At 37.9% G+C, this 15,555-nt stretch overlaps 1 protein-coding gene across 1 annotated transcript in view; it reads left to right on the top strand.

Annotated features, from left to right (window-relative positions):
• ANK3 (ankyrin 3) overlaps positions 1 to 15,555 on the top strand; it is a 687,904-nt gene that overhangs the window by 116,341 nt on the left and 556,008 nt on the right. The window contains exon 2 of the mRNA XM_045437484.1: positions 1,164 to 1,202. Within this exon, the coding sequence (XP_045293440.1) occupies positions 1,164 to 1,202 (39 nt within the window). The remainder of the gene's footprint in view (positions 1 to 1,163; positions 1,203 to 15,555) is intronic.

Here is a 15,555-nt window from a genome sequence, read left to right as displayed (position 1 = left end):
TTCTTTGTGATTCGAGAGTGAATTTTTAAAAGTTGAGAAGACTAAACTCCTGAGGCATCCGTTTGTGTAGCTTTCGGTACAGTTAACTAATGCAAGCAAGCATCACTACAGCTAAAGGTGCAAAGTACTGTGTTCGTCTCTTCACATTCTATAGATTTAATCTATGCCAGTTGGAATAATTTGCATCTTGCACATATTATTATATCCTCATAGGGAATGAGCTAAATTCATTTTCTCATGGCAGGATAAAGTTAGCACTTTGTAAAAGCAGAAAGTCAGCCTTCTCCTTCATCTGGCAGCGCCTGCACTCAGAATAGGTCTGTAGTTCTCTCTTTTGAGGCTGCCATTGTCTTACTGGAACCATGTCATCTCTTGCATATCCGGTGTTTGGCTTTTCTTTGTCTTGCTATTCTGGCCTTTGGTAAACAATATTTGGGATAATGAAGTTTGAGAGAGAAAATGGGTTTCTCTTAATAGCTGTGAAGAAAAATGATGTGGGGAATGTGTTTTACGGTGCCAAAATCTTCACTAAGCAAGACTGTTTTCGCAGTCTATTGTTAACACTGTTGAAATTGTATCTCATGGGCATATTCCTTTCATGTTCAGGTTCACACTTTTTATGTATTTGACACAATTTTGTTTTTAAAAATTCTATTCAGATTATCGATGCCTTTGATTTGGTGAATCAAATCACACTTGGCACACTTCAGAGTTTTTCTTCATTGAGCTAGTTATGTGGGAACATTTCCTGCAGGCTCCTTTTTTCACTGTGCACCGTCACCTTTCCTCTGTTTTGCTTTGCATTTTAAGGCACGTCCGGTGTTTTTAAGTCCATTAATAATAATCATTTGAAGGGGCGTCTGGGTGGCTCAGTCTGTTGGGTGTCTGACTCTTGATTCTCGTGGTTCGTGAGTTTGAGCCCCGTGTTGGGCTCTGCTCTGATAGCACAGAGCCTGCTTGGGATTCTTGGTCTTTCCATCTCTCTCTCTTTCTCTCTCTCTCTCTTTCTCTCTGCCCCTCTCCTGCTCACACACACATACCTATTCTCTCTCTCTCTTAAAAAATAAATAAACATTAAAAACAAATAACTGTTTGTAAACTGTTGTCATGGTAAATATCTAAAATTCTTTCATGTTTGCTAAAATTTGTTTCTTTGTTTCTAGGGTGACTATGGATCCTACTATTCCCGAAGCTCCAGAAAGGTAAAGAAAGTTAAGATGGAACTCAATAGATATTTTATTTTTGGTTTCCCTTTTTTGTCATAATTATAAACATGGACTGAAAGAATTATTTATATAGGATGAGGTTTTGTAACCTTTTAAAAATTTAATTTTTTAAAAATGTTTTATTTATTTTTGAGAGAAAAAAACAGTGCGAGCAGGGGAGGGGCAGAGAGACGAAGACACAGAATCTGAAGACAGGCTCCAGGCTCTGAGCTGTCAGCACAGAGTCCGATGCGGGGCTTGAACTGATGGACCGTGGGATCATGATCTGAACCGAAGTCGGACACCTAACCGATTGAGCCACCCAGGCACCCCTAAAAATTTAAATCAGAGAACAGTTTAAAAGTTTTTTTAGTTTTTGCCTCATGGAGCCACCTGGTCACCTGGACACGTGCTCATGGTAGAATGGTACCTTGGGAGTGCTACCTATGTTCCACATCTGGTCCTCAGCTGTACGATTGGAGGTTTGATTTTATGACATCCAAGAGTGGCCCTATCCCCAGGAGACTAATGCAGCATCAATTTCTCCATTTATAATGCCATGAAAATCAAATGCTTGGCTTGCCTCATTAGTACATTCTCTGTTTGAAAAGCCTGAATAGAAATTTAATTATGATCAGATGCTGCTCAATCTGGAATTAGGAGAGCCAGTTTGATGTTTTTAATAGTGCAAGTCTTTTAGCCATGATACCCCAGTGCCCCATCTTACCTTGAGGAGTGTTCTGCCCAGTGGGCCTTGCAGGCTGCCTTTCCTCTATACAGCGATGGGTAAATGATACAACTCTCCCCCTCTCCCTTTCCCACCTCCCTGGACTTGCCGCCACTTATCTTTCCATATGCTTAACATCCACTTTCTTTCATCTTTTAGTCTGGGTAATATCTGTTCTCTGCAACAGGCAGGCTAAGGAAAGGGTTAGGACTGGTTGTATTTGAATCTCAACTCTACCTGGTTCCATGTTCTTGGACAAGGTACTGAGTCACTCTGTGCTTCAACTTCCTCAATGTGAAGATAGATTAGTAATGGTACCTATCTCATAGGTTTGTTGTGAGGAGACCATTTCATTCAGTGGTACAATAAGAGCTAAAAAGGTCAAATGATATAATTCATGTTATTATAGCTTATTGTTTTTTCTGAGGTGACTACTGCACTCATATGTATAGATTTTATTAGGGTGAATTATGCAAAATTGCCATTTTGGTATGTCAAAAATTGTCTAACAACAGCTACTTCCTTTGGCTAAATCCAATAACATTAACTTTTAAATCTTTTTCCTATTTATGGAACCTTTAGTTATTTTACTGCTTTAACACATATCATTGCCCTTATTCTTTGAAATATTCACTTGCATCATCTTCCTTAAATGATGTTATTTTGTTGTTGATATTCAGTGAAATGGTAGAGTAATACTGATTTTTTGTTGTGAACTACTCATAAGAATGATAACATAGTCTTTTTAGATTTTTACATTGGTTCAGTAGATATTTCTTCCCATCATATCACCAGCCTTACAAGATGTTGTCGTGTTGCTGGTCAGTGTTATTTGTGTCACTGATAATAAACTAAGACTCATCTGAATCCTACTGTTAATTCCTTCTTACCCATGTATGTTATGTCTCACCTCTTAAAGAACTTTTGTATTTTGGTGGTGTATTTTCTTTTCCAGTAATTTTAAGGGGCAAAAGTATAATTATTTTCATTTTCTAAAGTTAAAAAATTGAATTATATGTTGAATAATTAGACCAAGAGCATAGATTTAGTTAGTAATCTAGTTAGTTGAACAGAGATCTTCATAATTTCAAAGCTAAGAGGGGCTTTTATAGGTCTTACCCAAAACTCTCATTTTGTATTTTTGAGTAAATAAAAACCTTAAGAGGCTGTCTGAAATAATAATGGCAGAATCAGAAAAAAAAATGGGTATCCTTTAGTTTTCCCCATTCCCTCTATATTTCTAGGGTCCTCTTTTTGCTCAGAATCATTCTTTGACCACATTTTAGAGTTTTAAATCCAGCATAGTTAATAATCGATACCAATTTTGGAATGAATGGAACATGAATTTCAGCACTACTCTGATGAGAACAAATATATATGTTGTCATGTGTCAACATTGAAATGTTTTAGTTTTTCTTAAATATTATATGAGCATGAAACAACCATTCAAGTGTGGATTTAGGACTTTCTTGTTCTGTTCTGCTAATAATGTATTTGTGCCCAAACCAAATGTAGCTATGTCTTATATGTGGTTTAAATGCTGTCTTTACTGAAGAACTGACTTTGTACTGTGATGTCAGAAGACATGAGGCATTGGCATTCCTAGGCTGAAATAAATGATTTCTCTACAGACTTCAATACCACCAGGAATTCACCAGTTCGGTGAGTCAATAAATCTGAATAGGGCAAAAAGAGACTGGGAGTTGATGCCTTTTTTTATCCAAAGTGAAGGATTTCTTCTGCTTTACAGTTTTGGTATCTTGGGAATGTCTTTTGTGGCTTCTGTCTGGTTTGGGTATAAACTCAACTGCCTTGGTTCTTTGGAACCCACAATGGCCAATCAGCTCAGTTTGCCTCCATTCTCTCTTGTCACAGTTTCAAAGAACACACCAGAAGTCAGAGATCTGAACTCTAAAGAGGCCCCTTGCTGCTTGGCACCCACTCCAGTTTCTCATTTCTCATCTCCGGTCATTTAATGGTCCAACCCACTTTGCCGGCAAGGGAATGTCTGGGGCCTCAGGAGGCAACACAGAATCCTTTTTCAGAATTTTTGTTATTGAATCCTCTCACCTACTTAAAATATTAAAGTCCTCCTGGGATTAGAGACTGAGGAGGTATGATTTCATAGTGCACAAATTGAAGGGGTAGCTTGGATGAATTCTGAATTTAATAAGAAGATGATCGATAAAAATGAAAGGAAACCAATTATTATGTCTTGATATCTGATTCTTTCTTTGTTTCCCCCCACCACTTTGATTATGTGTTTTTATAGAATGTGAATTGAATGGCAGCATTTAAGAAACCAAGGTCACTTTTTGAATCTCGTATACCAAAGACTTGCCTAGGCAAGCCTTTGATTTAGATGTTTGTAAATGTGACTTGACATCTATAGATAGGTGTGCTGTCAGAACATTCGATTTGCTTAATAGAAAAGATGAAGGAAAGCATGAGCCTCTGTGATAGAATTCTTTTGTCTTTGAACTCTGGAATATGAGTAATCAGGAACAATGCTGCATCGTGTCAGGCGAAGTCTGAATCCTGATGACACAATTCTAAGAACTGTCAGAATTGACTTATGCCCAATTTAAGGGTATGGGTTACAAAGAGGCTGACTAAAAATACTTGGATATTTTCTGTTGCTTGCCAAAGTTTGTTTTCATTTTACATTCAGAACAAATCAGAGCTACCACAGTGCAGGCACGATGCTGCCCTGAAGGTCTTTACGTGGGGAGACTGGCTTATACCAGGTTCAGATGTGACAGTGTGCTGGCCACATCCACTGTCATTTCACTTAGCCTCAGGACTGATCTGATAGCTTGGACATGGCTTTCCTCTCTGCTCCTTCAAATGGGCCCTTTACTGAAGGTGTGTGGTCAGTAGGAAGAAAAGACTCCCGTTTTCATTTGGGAATATCAGTCCTTTAACACTTTTTCATGACATTTAAGGAATACATGTTTGCTTTGATTTCTATTCGAAAGAGAATAATGTTATTGTATGCCTTAAAAAAAATGTGTTAGGAATGCAAGTAAGAGTATGTGAGTGTGTGTAAAAAAGAGAGAGAGAGAGGGAGTGAGTGAGTTGGGATTTGGAAGACTAAAAAATATCACATAGAATATTTATGAAAGTATATAGTTTGCTATATTAGAAATCATCTTATGAATGACAAGTTATTGTTAGTTCACTAATGTATAGTTGTCACATGTAAGCAACTGACACCAACTTTGAACCCACAAGCTTAGCATCCTGGCTTAGCAGACCAAAAGATTCATATATGACCAGATATTGTCACTCTCATGCTCTCACAAAATGCTACTATCCTTCCGCTCATGAGAAAATAGAATTTTTCAATTGATCCTCTATTTTTCTTTTTTTCTTTTTTTTTTTTTTAAATTTTTTTTTTCAACGTTTATTTATTTTTGGGACAGAGAGAGACAGAGCATGAACGGGGGAGGGGCAGAGAGAGAGGGAGACACAGAATCGGAAACAGGCTCCAGGCTCTGAGCCATCAGCCCAGAGCCCGACGCGGGGCTCGAACTCACGGACCACGAGATCGTGACCTGGCTGAAGTCGGACGCTTAACCGACTGCGCCACCCAGGCGCCCCGATCCTCTATTTTTCAGTATGATTACAAAGTTGTTTAAAATTTCAGAAATGAAGTCTGATATCACAGTATTTTCTCCCAGACATCTTTTGCTGTTTATTGCTTAACATCTTCTTTTGGAAATTTTCTCTCCATGTCTTTGGGCATTATTTTATCAGGGTATTCATATTTTCCTCATCAATTTATACAAGTTTTTTATGTATTAATATTATTTGTCCTTTAGCTCCATTTTGGGGGCAAATATTTCTGTAGAGTTCCTTTGACTTTTATTTCCCTTTATATTATTTTTAGCTTGCACAGTTTAATTTAAAAGTTTAGTAAACAAACACTATTTGTGGTGGAACTGTTAACCGTAGACTTGTTTTCAAATATGGTAATTTTTAGAAAACATGTTTGGGCACAGTTTCAGATCATATTTTTTATATGAAAACCAAAAATCAAAAGGTGGTAAATATGGCTGAGGTGAGAGTCATGTTGGGGGCTTTGAATTTTCAGCTAAGGAGATCAATCTAGAATAGACATGCTTCATATTAAATTGGATACAATTGTGGACCACAGTATGATAAGGGATCAGTATATGTTAATCTCCTTGAAGCAGTGGAGGAGATGCCAAACTGTGGGACACTGTCATATTATTTCACTGTGGTGGTGGTGGTGGTGTTAACTCTCACGAAAGTCCCTTTTGTGACAGAATTAAAAAAAAATTAAGTTTATTTATTTTGAGAGAGAGAGAAAGAGAGAGATCAAGTGTGGAAGGGGCGGAGAGAGAGAGAGAGAGAGAGAGAGAGAGAGAGAGAGAGGATCCCAAGCAGGTTCCACGCTGTCAGTGCAGAGCCTGACGCAGGGCTTGAACCCACAAACCGTGAGATCATGAGCTGAGCCGAGATCAAGAATCAGACACTTAACTGGTGGAACCACCCAGGTACCCCATGTGACAGACTTTCTAATGGATTTATCTATAACACATTTAAATCTATGATCATATCTGAAAGGTTTCATATGTTCACATATGAAACTGAACTGTCTTCACTGAGTCTCTAGAACTCAAATTAGTACCCTGGAATTCCAAGGTGAATTCTTGTTCTACAGTTCTCATCTTTATGATGAAAAAGGGACCCTAATCTGGGTAATGTTATGGTTTCTGCTTCCAAACCATCTCCTTCTGGAGGGCGGGATACCTAGTGGTTGGTATCTAGCAAGCTACTTGCTAGTTAGTCAAGCCAGTCACTTGACTGCTATATTCCTCAGTTTTCTCATTTCTAAAGGCCCATAATAATAAGTACTTACCTCGTAGAGTTTTTATGAAAATAAAATGAGAATACACCTTTTCCCCAAAGTTACTGCTCCATTGTATGTGTTTCAATGTGAAATTCACCACCAGCAACATTAAGATGCCCCTTCTCCTTTCCTTTGCCTCAGTTGATGATACTCTACACCATCTTCCATGTAGTAGGCTTTGAGAAACTGAGGCTAAAACCCAGAAAACTATGAGGACGTACACATTTTAATAGTGTAGTAATAAAGCAGGAGACAAGAAATTGGTGATGGAGCCAGGAAAGGATGCTTTAAAATCCCATTTCAAAATGGTCAGTTTCTTCCCATGGTTGCTTCCTTGGCCCACAGGTCACCGCCCCCCCCCCCCCCCCCCCGCCATATCCATTTGTAATATTATAAAAGAGGGCTCAAAGTAGATGAACAGAATTTGAGACTGTTAGTCTTGTTTTGGTCTTTAATGATGTATGCTTATCTACTGTGTGTGTTATTACTAAATATGTGTTACTATATGTAATATGAATATATAGACAAGTGTACATGTGTGAGCACACACACTGTATAATGTATATAAAATGGTGTAAGTTAGAACTCTAAAAAGTCTCCATGATTCCAGATCCCTGCTGAGCCTCTCAATAGGAGTTACTCTGCTAATTCATCCCAGGGGGAAGACCTGGGGAGGAGCTTCAGTGTGGTAAATACTGTTTACTCTAAGCTACAATGATGGGTTTCTTTCTTCACGATTAGAGTATAATGTGTATCCCCCACTGCTCAGTCTGTAGCTCCCAACTCAAGAGGTTATTGGAATAAAAAGTGATTCTGTCTCAGGCCAGAAGGAAAATAGAATTCATATGTATTCTTTCTTAGGTTCATGAAAGAGAAAAAGATTTCCTGATGTAACTGACTGGTTTGTCTTTTGAGTCTATAACCAATCTGCTGATAATTATTTCAAATAGTGCAGTAAAAGAAAAGGAACCAACATTTATTGAATGGCCATTATATGCTCTATGATTTTAACTCATTTGATTCTCCAAAGGCTCTGTGAAGCTGGTTTGATTACCCCCAATTTATAGATGAGGGACTGAGGGACTGCTATTGGTAAATAGCAGAGTTCTGATTTACACCCAGGTCCAACTGATCCCCCAAATCATGCTCTTTCTGGGGCTTTGCCATCTGCTGATACATTCGATTATGAATAAGGGAGACCAGAAAAATTGCTCAAAGTTTTCCACATTCCAGGTGCTGGCCCTGCTCTCCACACCCAGGGAGATGAGTAGGCAGCTGCTGTGGGCAGTAATAACCATGTAAAGCAAGTTTCCTGCTCAGACATAAGTTCCGCCTGTCTCTTTTTCATCTGACTTGGGTACTGTCCTGCTCTTCACTATTTACCTCGACTCTAACTTCTAACCTGCCTCCTACCTCCCGCTAAAATTTTTACATTAGCTAGGTTTGCTTGGAACTAGTAAAGCCATGTTGGTGACAGTTATTTACTTTACTTATTTATTTCAACTTTAATCTAGTGTTTTGGATATCCAGTTATAATTTGAGGCGTTTATAACCTCCTGAGAAAAGAGTCAGCAATTAAGATGTCAGCCTTGTCAGGATTCTTAAGCACTGTGCTGATAGGTACTTGGAAATGACATGGATGGAACATATGCTAAAACCTTCTGGCATGTAAATATGTTGCTCTTTAATAGAAAGTTTCCAGGATCCAATAAGCAGCCTTTTGCAATGATTTAGGTATTCTGGGTTGGATTCAGCCTTTCTTAGTAAGATTTTTTTTCTTTTTTCTTTTTTTTTTACGTTAGAAAGGGAGGAAGTGTTCAGTATAAGGAAAAATGGGTGAACTTGAGTGTCTGATTGGTGCAGTCTTAAATTTTAGTCCCATCTCTCACTGTTGGAGTGCTCCTAGGCAAGTCACTTTACTTCTTGGAGCTCTGGTTATCCATTTGCAAAGCACATGTTGTACCTACCATTCTTTATAACACCCACTATAGTGCCTAGCACAGAGCATCACTGAGCAAATATTAGTTCTCTGTGTTTTGACCTGAAAGGTAATGCTTTTTATTTTATTTTATTTTATTTTATTTTATTTTATTTTATTTTAATGTTTATTATTGAGAGACAAAGAGAGACAGAACATGAGCATGGGAGGGGCATAGAGAAGGGGAGACACAGAATCTGAATCAGGCTCCTGGCTCCGGACTCCAGGCTGTCAACACAGAGCCCAATGTGGGGCTCGAACTCACAAACCGGGAGAGCATGACCTGAGCTGAAGTTAGATGCTTAACCAGCTGAGCCATCCAGGTGCCCCGGGTAATGCTTTTAATTAATTTTTAGTTCTTGCCTTTAATGAATTCATGTGTATGAAGAAAAGACTGATTAAATAAGACTTTCCTCACATAAAGGCTGTATTCCCTTTATAGTTCTGTATCTGTTCTATTTTAAATAAAGGTTTAAACTCTCTCATTTCCCTGATGCCTTCTGCATGAGATGAGACTTGAACTCAACATACAGCAGCTAGTTGGGTGGATTCCATACATCCGCTGTGGGCAAGTGTTTTCCCTGCCAGATCTGGGGTGTGGTGAGTTTGAGAGTCACATTTTGCTAGACTTAGCTATTGATGATTCCAACACATTTTTGAGACATAGGTGATGCCTTTGGAATTGTGCAGGAAGCAGAAATGACAAATATGGTAGGTCAAAGCTTACAGCCATAGGAGAAAACACTTCTTGGCTGGGCAGGGATCATGTTCCATTTTGCAATCCTCTGGTCTTTTCTGTGTATTCTGTGCTCCTGATAAAAACTTGCCTATCCCACCTGCCATATTAAGTAAACTCAGGAGTTTTCAAAAATAATTTTAAATGTGCCCAAAGGTTAACAGTTAATGAGTATAAGCCTAGAAAGATTTCATCTTAATCAGCAGTAGATATTCTCCAGTACCTAAAGTTAAAATTAACTACTGATCTTTCACTTTTAAGTCAACAGATGAATATTTTTATATGCAAGACACACTTTTTAATGAAAATGTAAATATTTGTTTTCAACAAATGAGAGAAGACCTTTCCCTGTACAGGAATATGTTTTAGAAAAGACGATGTGTACTTTCTAAAGCATCACAAGAGACCAATTAATTTGATTAATCAGAAGCTTTGAAATTATTTTAGTGCTGTACAGTTATCAGTGTTCCAAAAAAAACCTGTTCCTCAGTTTACAAATGTGTTTATTTTTGTCCCAATACAATCATTAAAACTCTAGGAAATGTATTTTTAAAAAAAATTTTTTTTAACGTTTTATTTATTTTTGAGACAGGGAGAGACAGAGCATGAACAGGGGAGGGTCAGAGAGAGGGAGACACAGAATCTGAAACAGGCTCCAGGCTCTGAGCTGTCAGCACAGAGCCCGACGCGGGGCTCGAACTCACGGACCGCGAGATCATGACCTGAGCCGAAGTCGGCCGTTCAACCGACTGAGCCACCCAGGCGCCCCGGAGATGTACTTTTTAAAGTCCAGAAATATAGGGAACTTAAGAATGACTACCTGTCATTTTTTATGTTTTTTTTTTTTTTTTTTTTTTTTTTAGTTGTCAATACTGCTGCCCATCAACAGCTAGCACCAAATTTTCTGCTGGTCTAAAGTCTAATGATACAGCTGTATTTTGATTTTCCTAAACACTTCTTTATAGACAGAAATAAGATAAAATATCTCTATACTAATATTTTGGAGCTCTGGAGATAATCAGCACCAGTATGATACCCTTATAACATGACTTGAGGAAGCAGGAAGTGTTACGTAAAGTCAGAAAGAATATTCAGAAGTTTCTGTATGTTTCCTGTTACTTTCTTTGACATTTTATTTTTAGATCATCCTTATGAAGTGGGCAGAGAAGCTCTTAATATAACTTTATAGACACAGAAATGGAAGCTCATTGCCTTGACTTACACAAAGTCCCATAGCTGACCTACTTGTGACTAGAGCCTGGCCCTTGGTTCAGTGCTTTTTCCCCTGTCCCACTATCCAAGTCACTCATTTAAGGGACCACATGCCCCCATTCAAGTCATTTCCCTGTGAGAAGCAGTCAAGCCCTGTTCCTTCGTGGGCTAGTTGTTAAACATTAATGGATGCACTCTGTAACTAACTACAGAGAAAGTAACACCAGTTCACCAATGCATATGAATCTTTCTGTGTATGTCTCCACTTTTCCTTTAAGAACATTTTTGTCTGGACTCATCACACTTGGTAATGTATGTTCTTTATTTTTTCCTGTGTGGAACCTAGATGGAGAGAGACTGAAAGCTGGTCTGTGCCTATCAGCTGTGCTGATGCCAGTAAGTGTACTGATTATGTTTACCAGGCTCAAGCTTTTAAGATGAGTCTCTATGGACGGAAATGAATTGCTCATTTTAGGGACTTGTCCAGTGCTGTGATCAGCTACATTCAAGAATGGCAGAAGATACTAAAAGAATTCAAGTTATAATAATGTGTTTATTGGAAAACTAATATAGCAAAACCCAAAATGAATCTTGTTGTGTGGTTCAGTAGCAATCTTGGGGACAGCGTAGAGAGTGGCCTCTGAATAAGGATGCTTAGGAAGTCTGCTGTTTACCTTCTAACTCTTGAACTCAGTGATTTAGTTTTGTGGAGCTTGCTTATTTTGTTTCGGCAACCAGGCACACTTCCTATAGGTTTGGTGCCTTTCTCTCAACAGTCAAATGGGAATTGCCTACATAGAGCATAGGTGGTGAGGAATTATTGTAGAGGTGTTAAAAGCATTAGAGAACTTCCTTCCAGATCTTTGGTTTTAGACACATGTGGAACATTAGTTTATCTTCTTCTTTTTTTTTTTTTTTTTTTTTTTTTTTTTTGCAAATACAGGTAACCTTGCAAAATAGACTGAGTAGTTAGCTCTTATTTTCACAACCTGGCATGAAAATTTCTTCCAGGCTGGAGCGGCTGCTTAGACTGTTGCTATGCAACCAGGAGAGGCGTTCACAAGCATTGTCACAAGCTGGCAATCAAAGATGAGACAATGTTTTCTTTTGATTATGTGTTTTATTTATTTATTTATTTATTTATTTATTTACTTACTTACTTACTTACTAACTTACTTGTTTATTTATTTGTGTCAGCTCTTGGTTTGGTGAGTGTGTATTTACATCCTTTGGGGAGTTTTTATTTGCAGAAATGCCTTTTCCAGAGAAACTTTTTTTGTTGAAGGCATTTTGATTTGATCTTGCTAGATAAAAAGGTGAGCCTCACCTCACGGGCAGTAGGTGTTGAAATTAGGCCTCGAAGCAGATAAAATAGTTCTTAATAAATAAGAACATAGTGGAGTCAAATGCGGCTTTAACCACCCTTTTACTAAGAAAACATCCAAGCTTCGTATTCTTCTACTGCTGGTCTTTATACATTGTGCACTTCTCTGACCTAAATCAGTGGCTTTGAATCTGCAGTTCCTTCAGCTCTCTTGTCCCTGAAAGTCATGTCTGAATAGAAGACCATTTAAACCTTTACAATCAGGGTTTATCCTGACCAGATTTTCTGGAGCCATCTTTTATGTGAATCTTTGACCTTTACAGATTTTGTCTTTCAAACCCTAATGAACCGGCTTTTAAACAAATGTTTGGGCAAATGCTTATAACCAATGTTTATATTTTGAGTTATCTATTTTTCAATTACCGATTGGTGTTTATTGAGTGAGGCTGAGGGATGTGCCTCAGAACTGTTCATAAGACTCCTGCAGGTCAAGAGGAGATGGGAAGACTAAAAGGATACAGTTCTTCTGCCAGGAACCCAAAGGAGAAAAAGAGGGAGGATAGAAACTGCGTATCAGTGGGCTTCCTATTGATGTCTGGCAACATTACAGTCCGGGTTATTGAACTGATAGCTTGTGATGACTAAGAAGCGGTGACAATTAGGAGCCAACCTGATTTCACTAGGAAAAACTCATGTAAAATTGAACCTGTTTTCTTCCTGATGATTTTACTATGCTGGCGATTCATGTAATTCTATAGCCACTGGATACGGATTTTAGTAACATCTTATGATCATCAACATTTCATTACTGCAATCTCTAACTTTTATGCTTTAAAATAGCACTTAGCAATTTTTTCCCCCTGAAAATGGCTCTCTGTGTAAATTATTTGAAGAAATGAAACAGAACATTACAACTGATGTAAATGTTTTTGAGATTCAGGGATATAACATTTGCATATAAACATTACTGGTTGCATTTCCCCCCTTGTAATTGGGCCTGCTGTGGAAAAGAGTTTTGTTTTTGATCTTTTAAAGTCAATATTTAGTGTTTTATTGCATGAGGCCATGCTCACATTTTAGAATGTAGCTCAGTCAGGATGAGCTTATCTTCATCATCTGTGCCCTCCCAAAGTGAGTGGGGTTACAGTTTGGGCCTTTGTCACCGCTGGGGTTTTGCATATGAAGTGTCAATGTGTCAGTGACTATTGGAAAAAAGCCTGATACCTCATCTTAGTTTCCATGTTCCCTTTGAGTTCTTTGTACAAGAGGGGAGACTGAACTATTTTAAATCAAACCATAAAGCACTACAGAGAATGCTGAATTTTTTCCATTTCTTCAATCCACAAGCATTTACTGAGTAGCGCCCTTCATTGGTTTGAAGACAAATGGGGTAGATGCATTCTCTCACATACTAAATTCTCATACTGCCTTTTTAAAAGACCTTTGGCCAACTGATGGATCCCTTCTTAGAAATAAAATTTTAAACACATAAGATATGAGGAATTGATTATATTAAAATAGTTATCAAAGATTAAAAATTATGATAAAGTAATGGATGAATAATAGATATTAATGCATTAGGTAACAAGAACTAGCAGAGAGTTTAATATCAGCTCTATTTTTTAAGTTTATTTATTTTTGAGAGACAGAGTGTGATCAGGGGAGGGGCAGAGAGAAAGAGACAGAGAGAGGGAGAGAGAGAGAGAGAGAGAGAGAGAGAGAATCTCAAGCAGGCTCTGCACTATCACCGCAGAGCCTGATGCAGGGCTCGAACTCATGAACTGTAATATCATGACCTGAGCCGAAATCAAGAGTCAGATGCTTAACCAACTGAGCCACCCAGGCATTTTTGTTATCATGATACACTTAAGCAATATCATAATATATCTGCTAACTATAGAGTGGTAGAAAAGTAATCATTATTTGTATTGGTGACAAAGTCACAGGTACTATTAATACTCTGTGGCTTGGATCATGCCTACATTTATAATGCAAGGAGATGCTAGATGTCAGTTAGATGTTAATAAAAGTAAAGAGGTACTTTTCTCCATCTAAGAGTCTGTCCCTGGACGGATGTCTGTGGAGGATGTCCATATACCCCAATCAAAATACCCGTGTTTACATGTTCACCATTGTAATTGTAATGTTCTCAAAAATAATTTTCTTAAAAATAAAAAGTAAAATATAATATTAATATAAGATTATGATATATTCTTTCCAGATAGTAATGTCTCTAGGATTAGAATCCTTGTGGATATTCTAGTTAATATGTATAGTTTAAATTATGTTAGGCTTGTGTAATAGCAGAAACAAATGAACTTCAAACATGTATATTGTCTATGTGATCCAATCCTCAAAAGAATAGAATGGTAACTCTTTACAGAAGATGCCAGATGGCTGGGCCCTTTGCCAGTTTTCCATTATATTGTTGAAGGAGCGTAAGAAATAAAGCCATAGTTTAAGTGGAGACATTTCATCTAAACAACCTGTAAGAGGCCAAGGGAAAATGCTCAACTCATTAATGAAAAATGCTAGTAGCCATAGTGAAAATCTTTTGTGCAGATCACAGCACTGATATCATAGGTATTTGTGAGTTAATATATATGTAACACTTACAGTCATGCCTGACACATAGTAAGCCCTGTATTAGTGCTGTTATTGCTATTCCAGCATAAGTCACTACTCGTAAGCTCTAGAGATTTGTTGTGGAAGTCATGAAGCTTTCTTTCATATTTCTTTTTTTTAACTTTTTTTTTAATAAATTTTTTTTCATGTTTATTTATTTTTGAGAGAGACAGAGACAGAATGTGAGTGGGTTAGGGGCAGAGAGAGAGGGAGACACAGAATCTGAAGCAGGCTCCATGCTCTGAGCTGTCAGCACAGAGCCTGATGTGGGGCTCGAACTCGTGAGCTGTGAGATCATGACCTGAGCCGAGGTCGACACTCAACCGACTGAGCCACCCAGGTGCCCCTCTTTCATATTTCAAAGAACCATATTTACATATACAACAGTGATTAATTACCAACCCAAGATTGTGGGAAGACATCAGGGACATATTTAACTTATTATTTGAAAAGATAATACATGAATGTTATATAAAATCTTAAAGATATAAAAGTGTATATATGGTGAACAGGAAATCATTTTTGCTTCCTTTTCCCCAGTCACCCAATTTTCCTTCCAGAGGCAATGTTTTCTATATAAAAGTAATAGATTCTTATTTATTTATTTATTTATTTATTTATTTATTTATTTAAAGTGTATTTATTTATTTTGAGAGACAGCACAAGGGGAGGAGCAGAGAGAGAGGGAGAGAGAGAATCCCAAGCAGGTTCCACACTGTCAGCCTAAGCCCTGTATGGGGCTTGATCCCACAACCATGAGACTGTGGCTTGAGCCAAAATCAAGAGTCTGACTGACGCTTAACCAACTGAGCTTCCCAGGTGCCCCAATAGATTTTTCTTTAAAGGGGGAGTTTATGCATATATTTACA

This window comes from Leopardus geoffroyi, chromosome D2 (assembly GCF_018350155.1).
Source record: "Leopardus geoffroyi isolate Oge1 chromosome D2, O.geoffroyi_Oge1_pat1.0, whole genome shotgun sequence".
Taxonomy (NCBI): Eukaryota; Metazoa; Chordata; class Mammalia; order Carnivora; family Felidae; genus Leopardus; species Leopardus geoffroyi.
The sequence above is the reverse complement of the archived record's forward strand: the minus strand, read 5'-3'. Positions and strand labels throughout refer to the sequence as shown.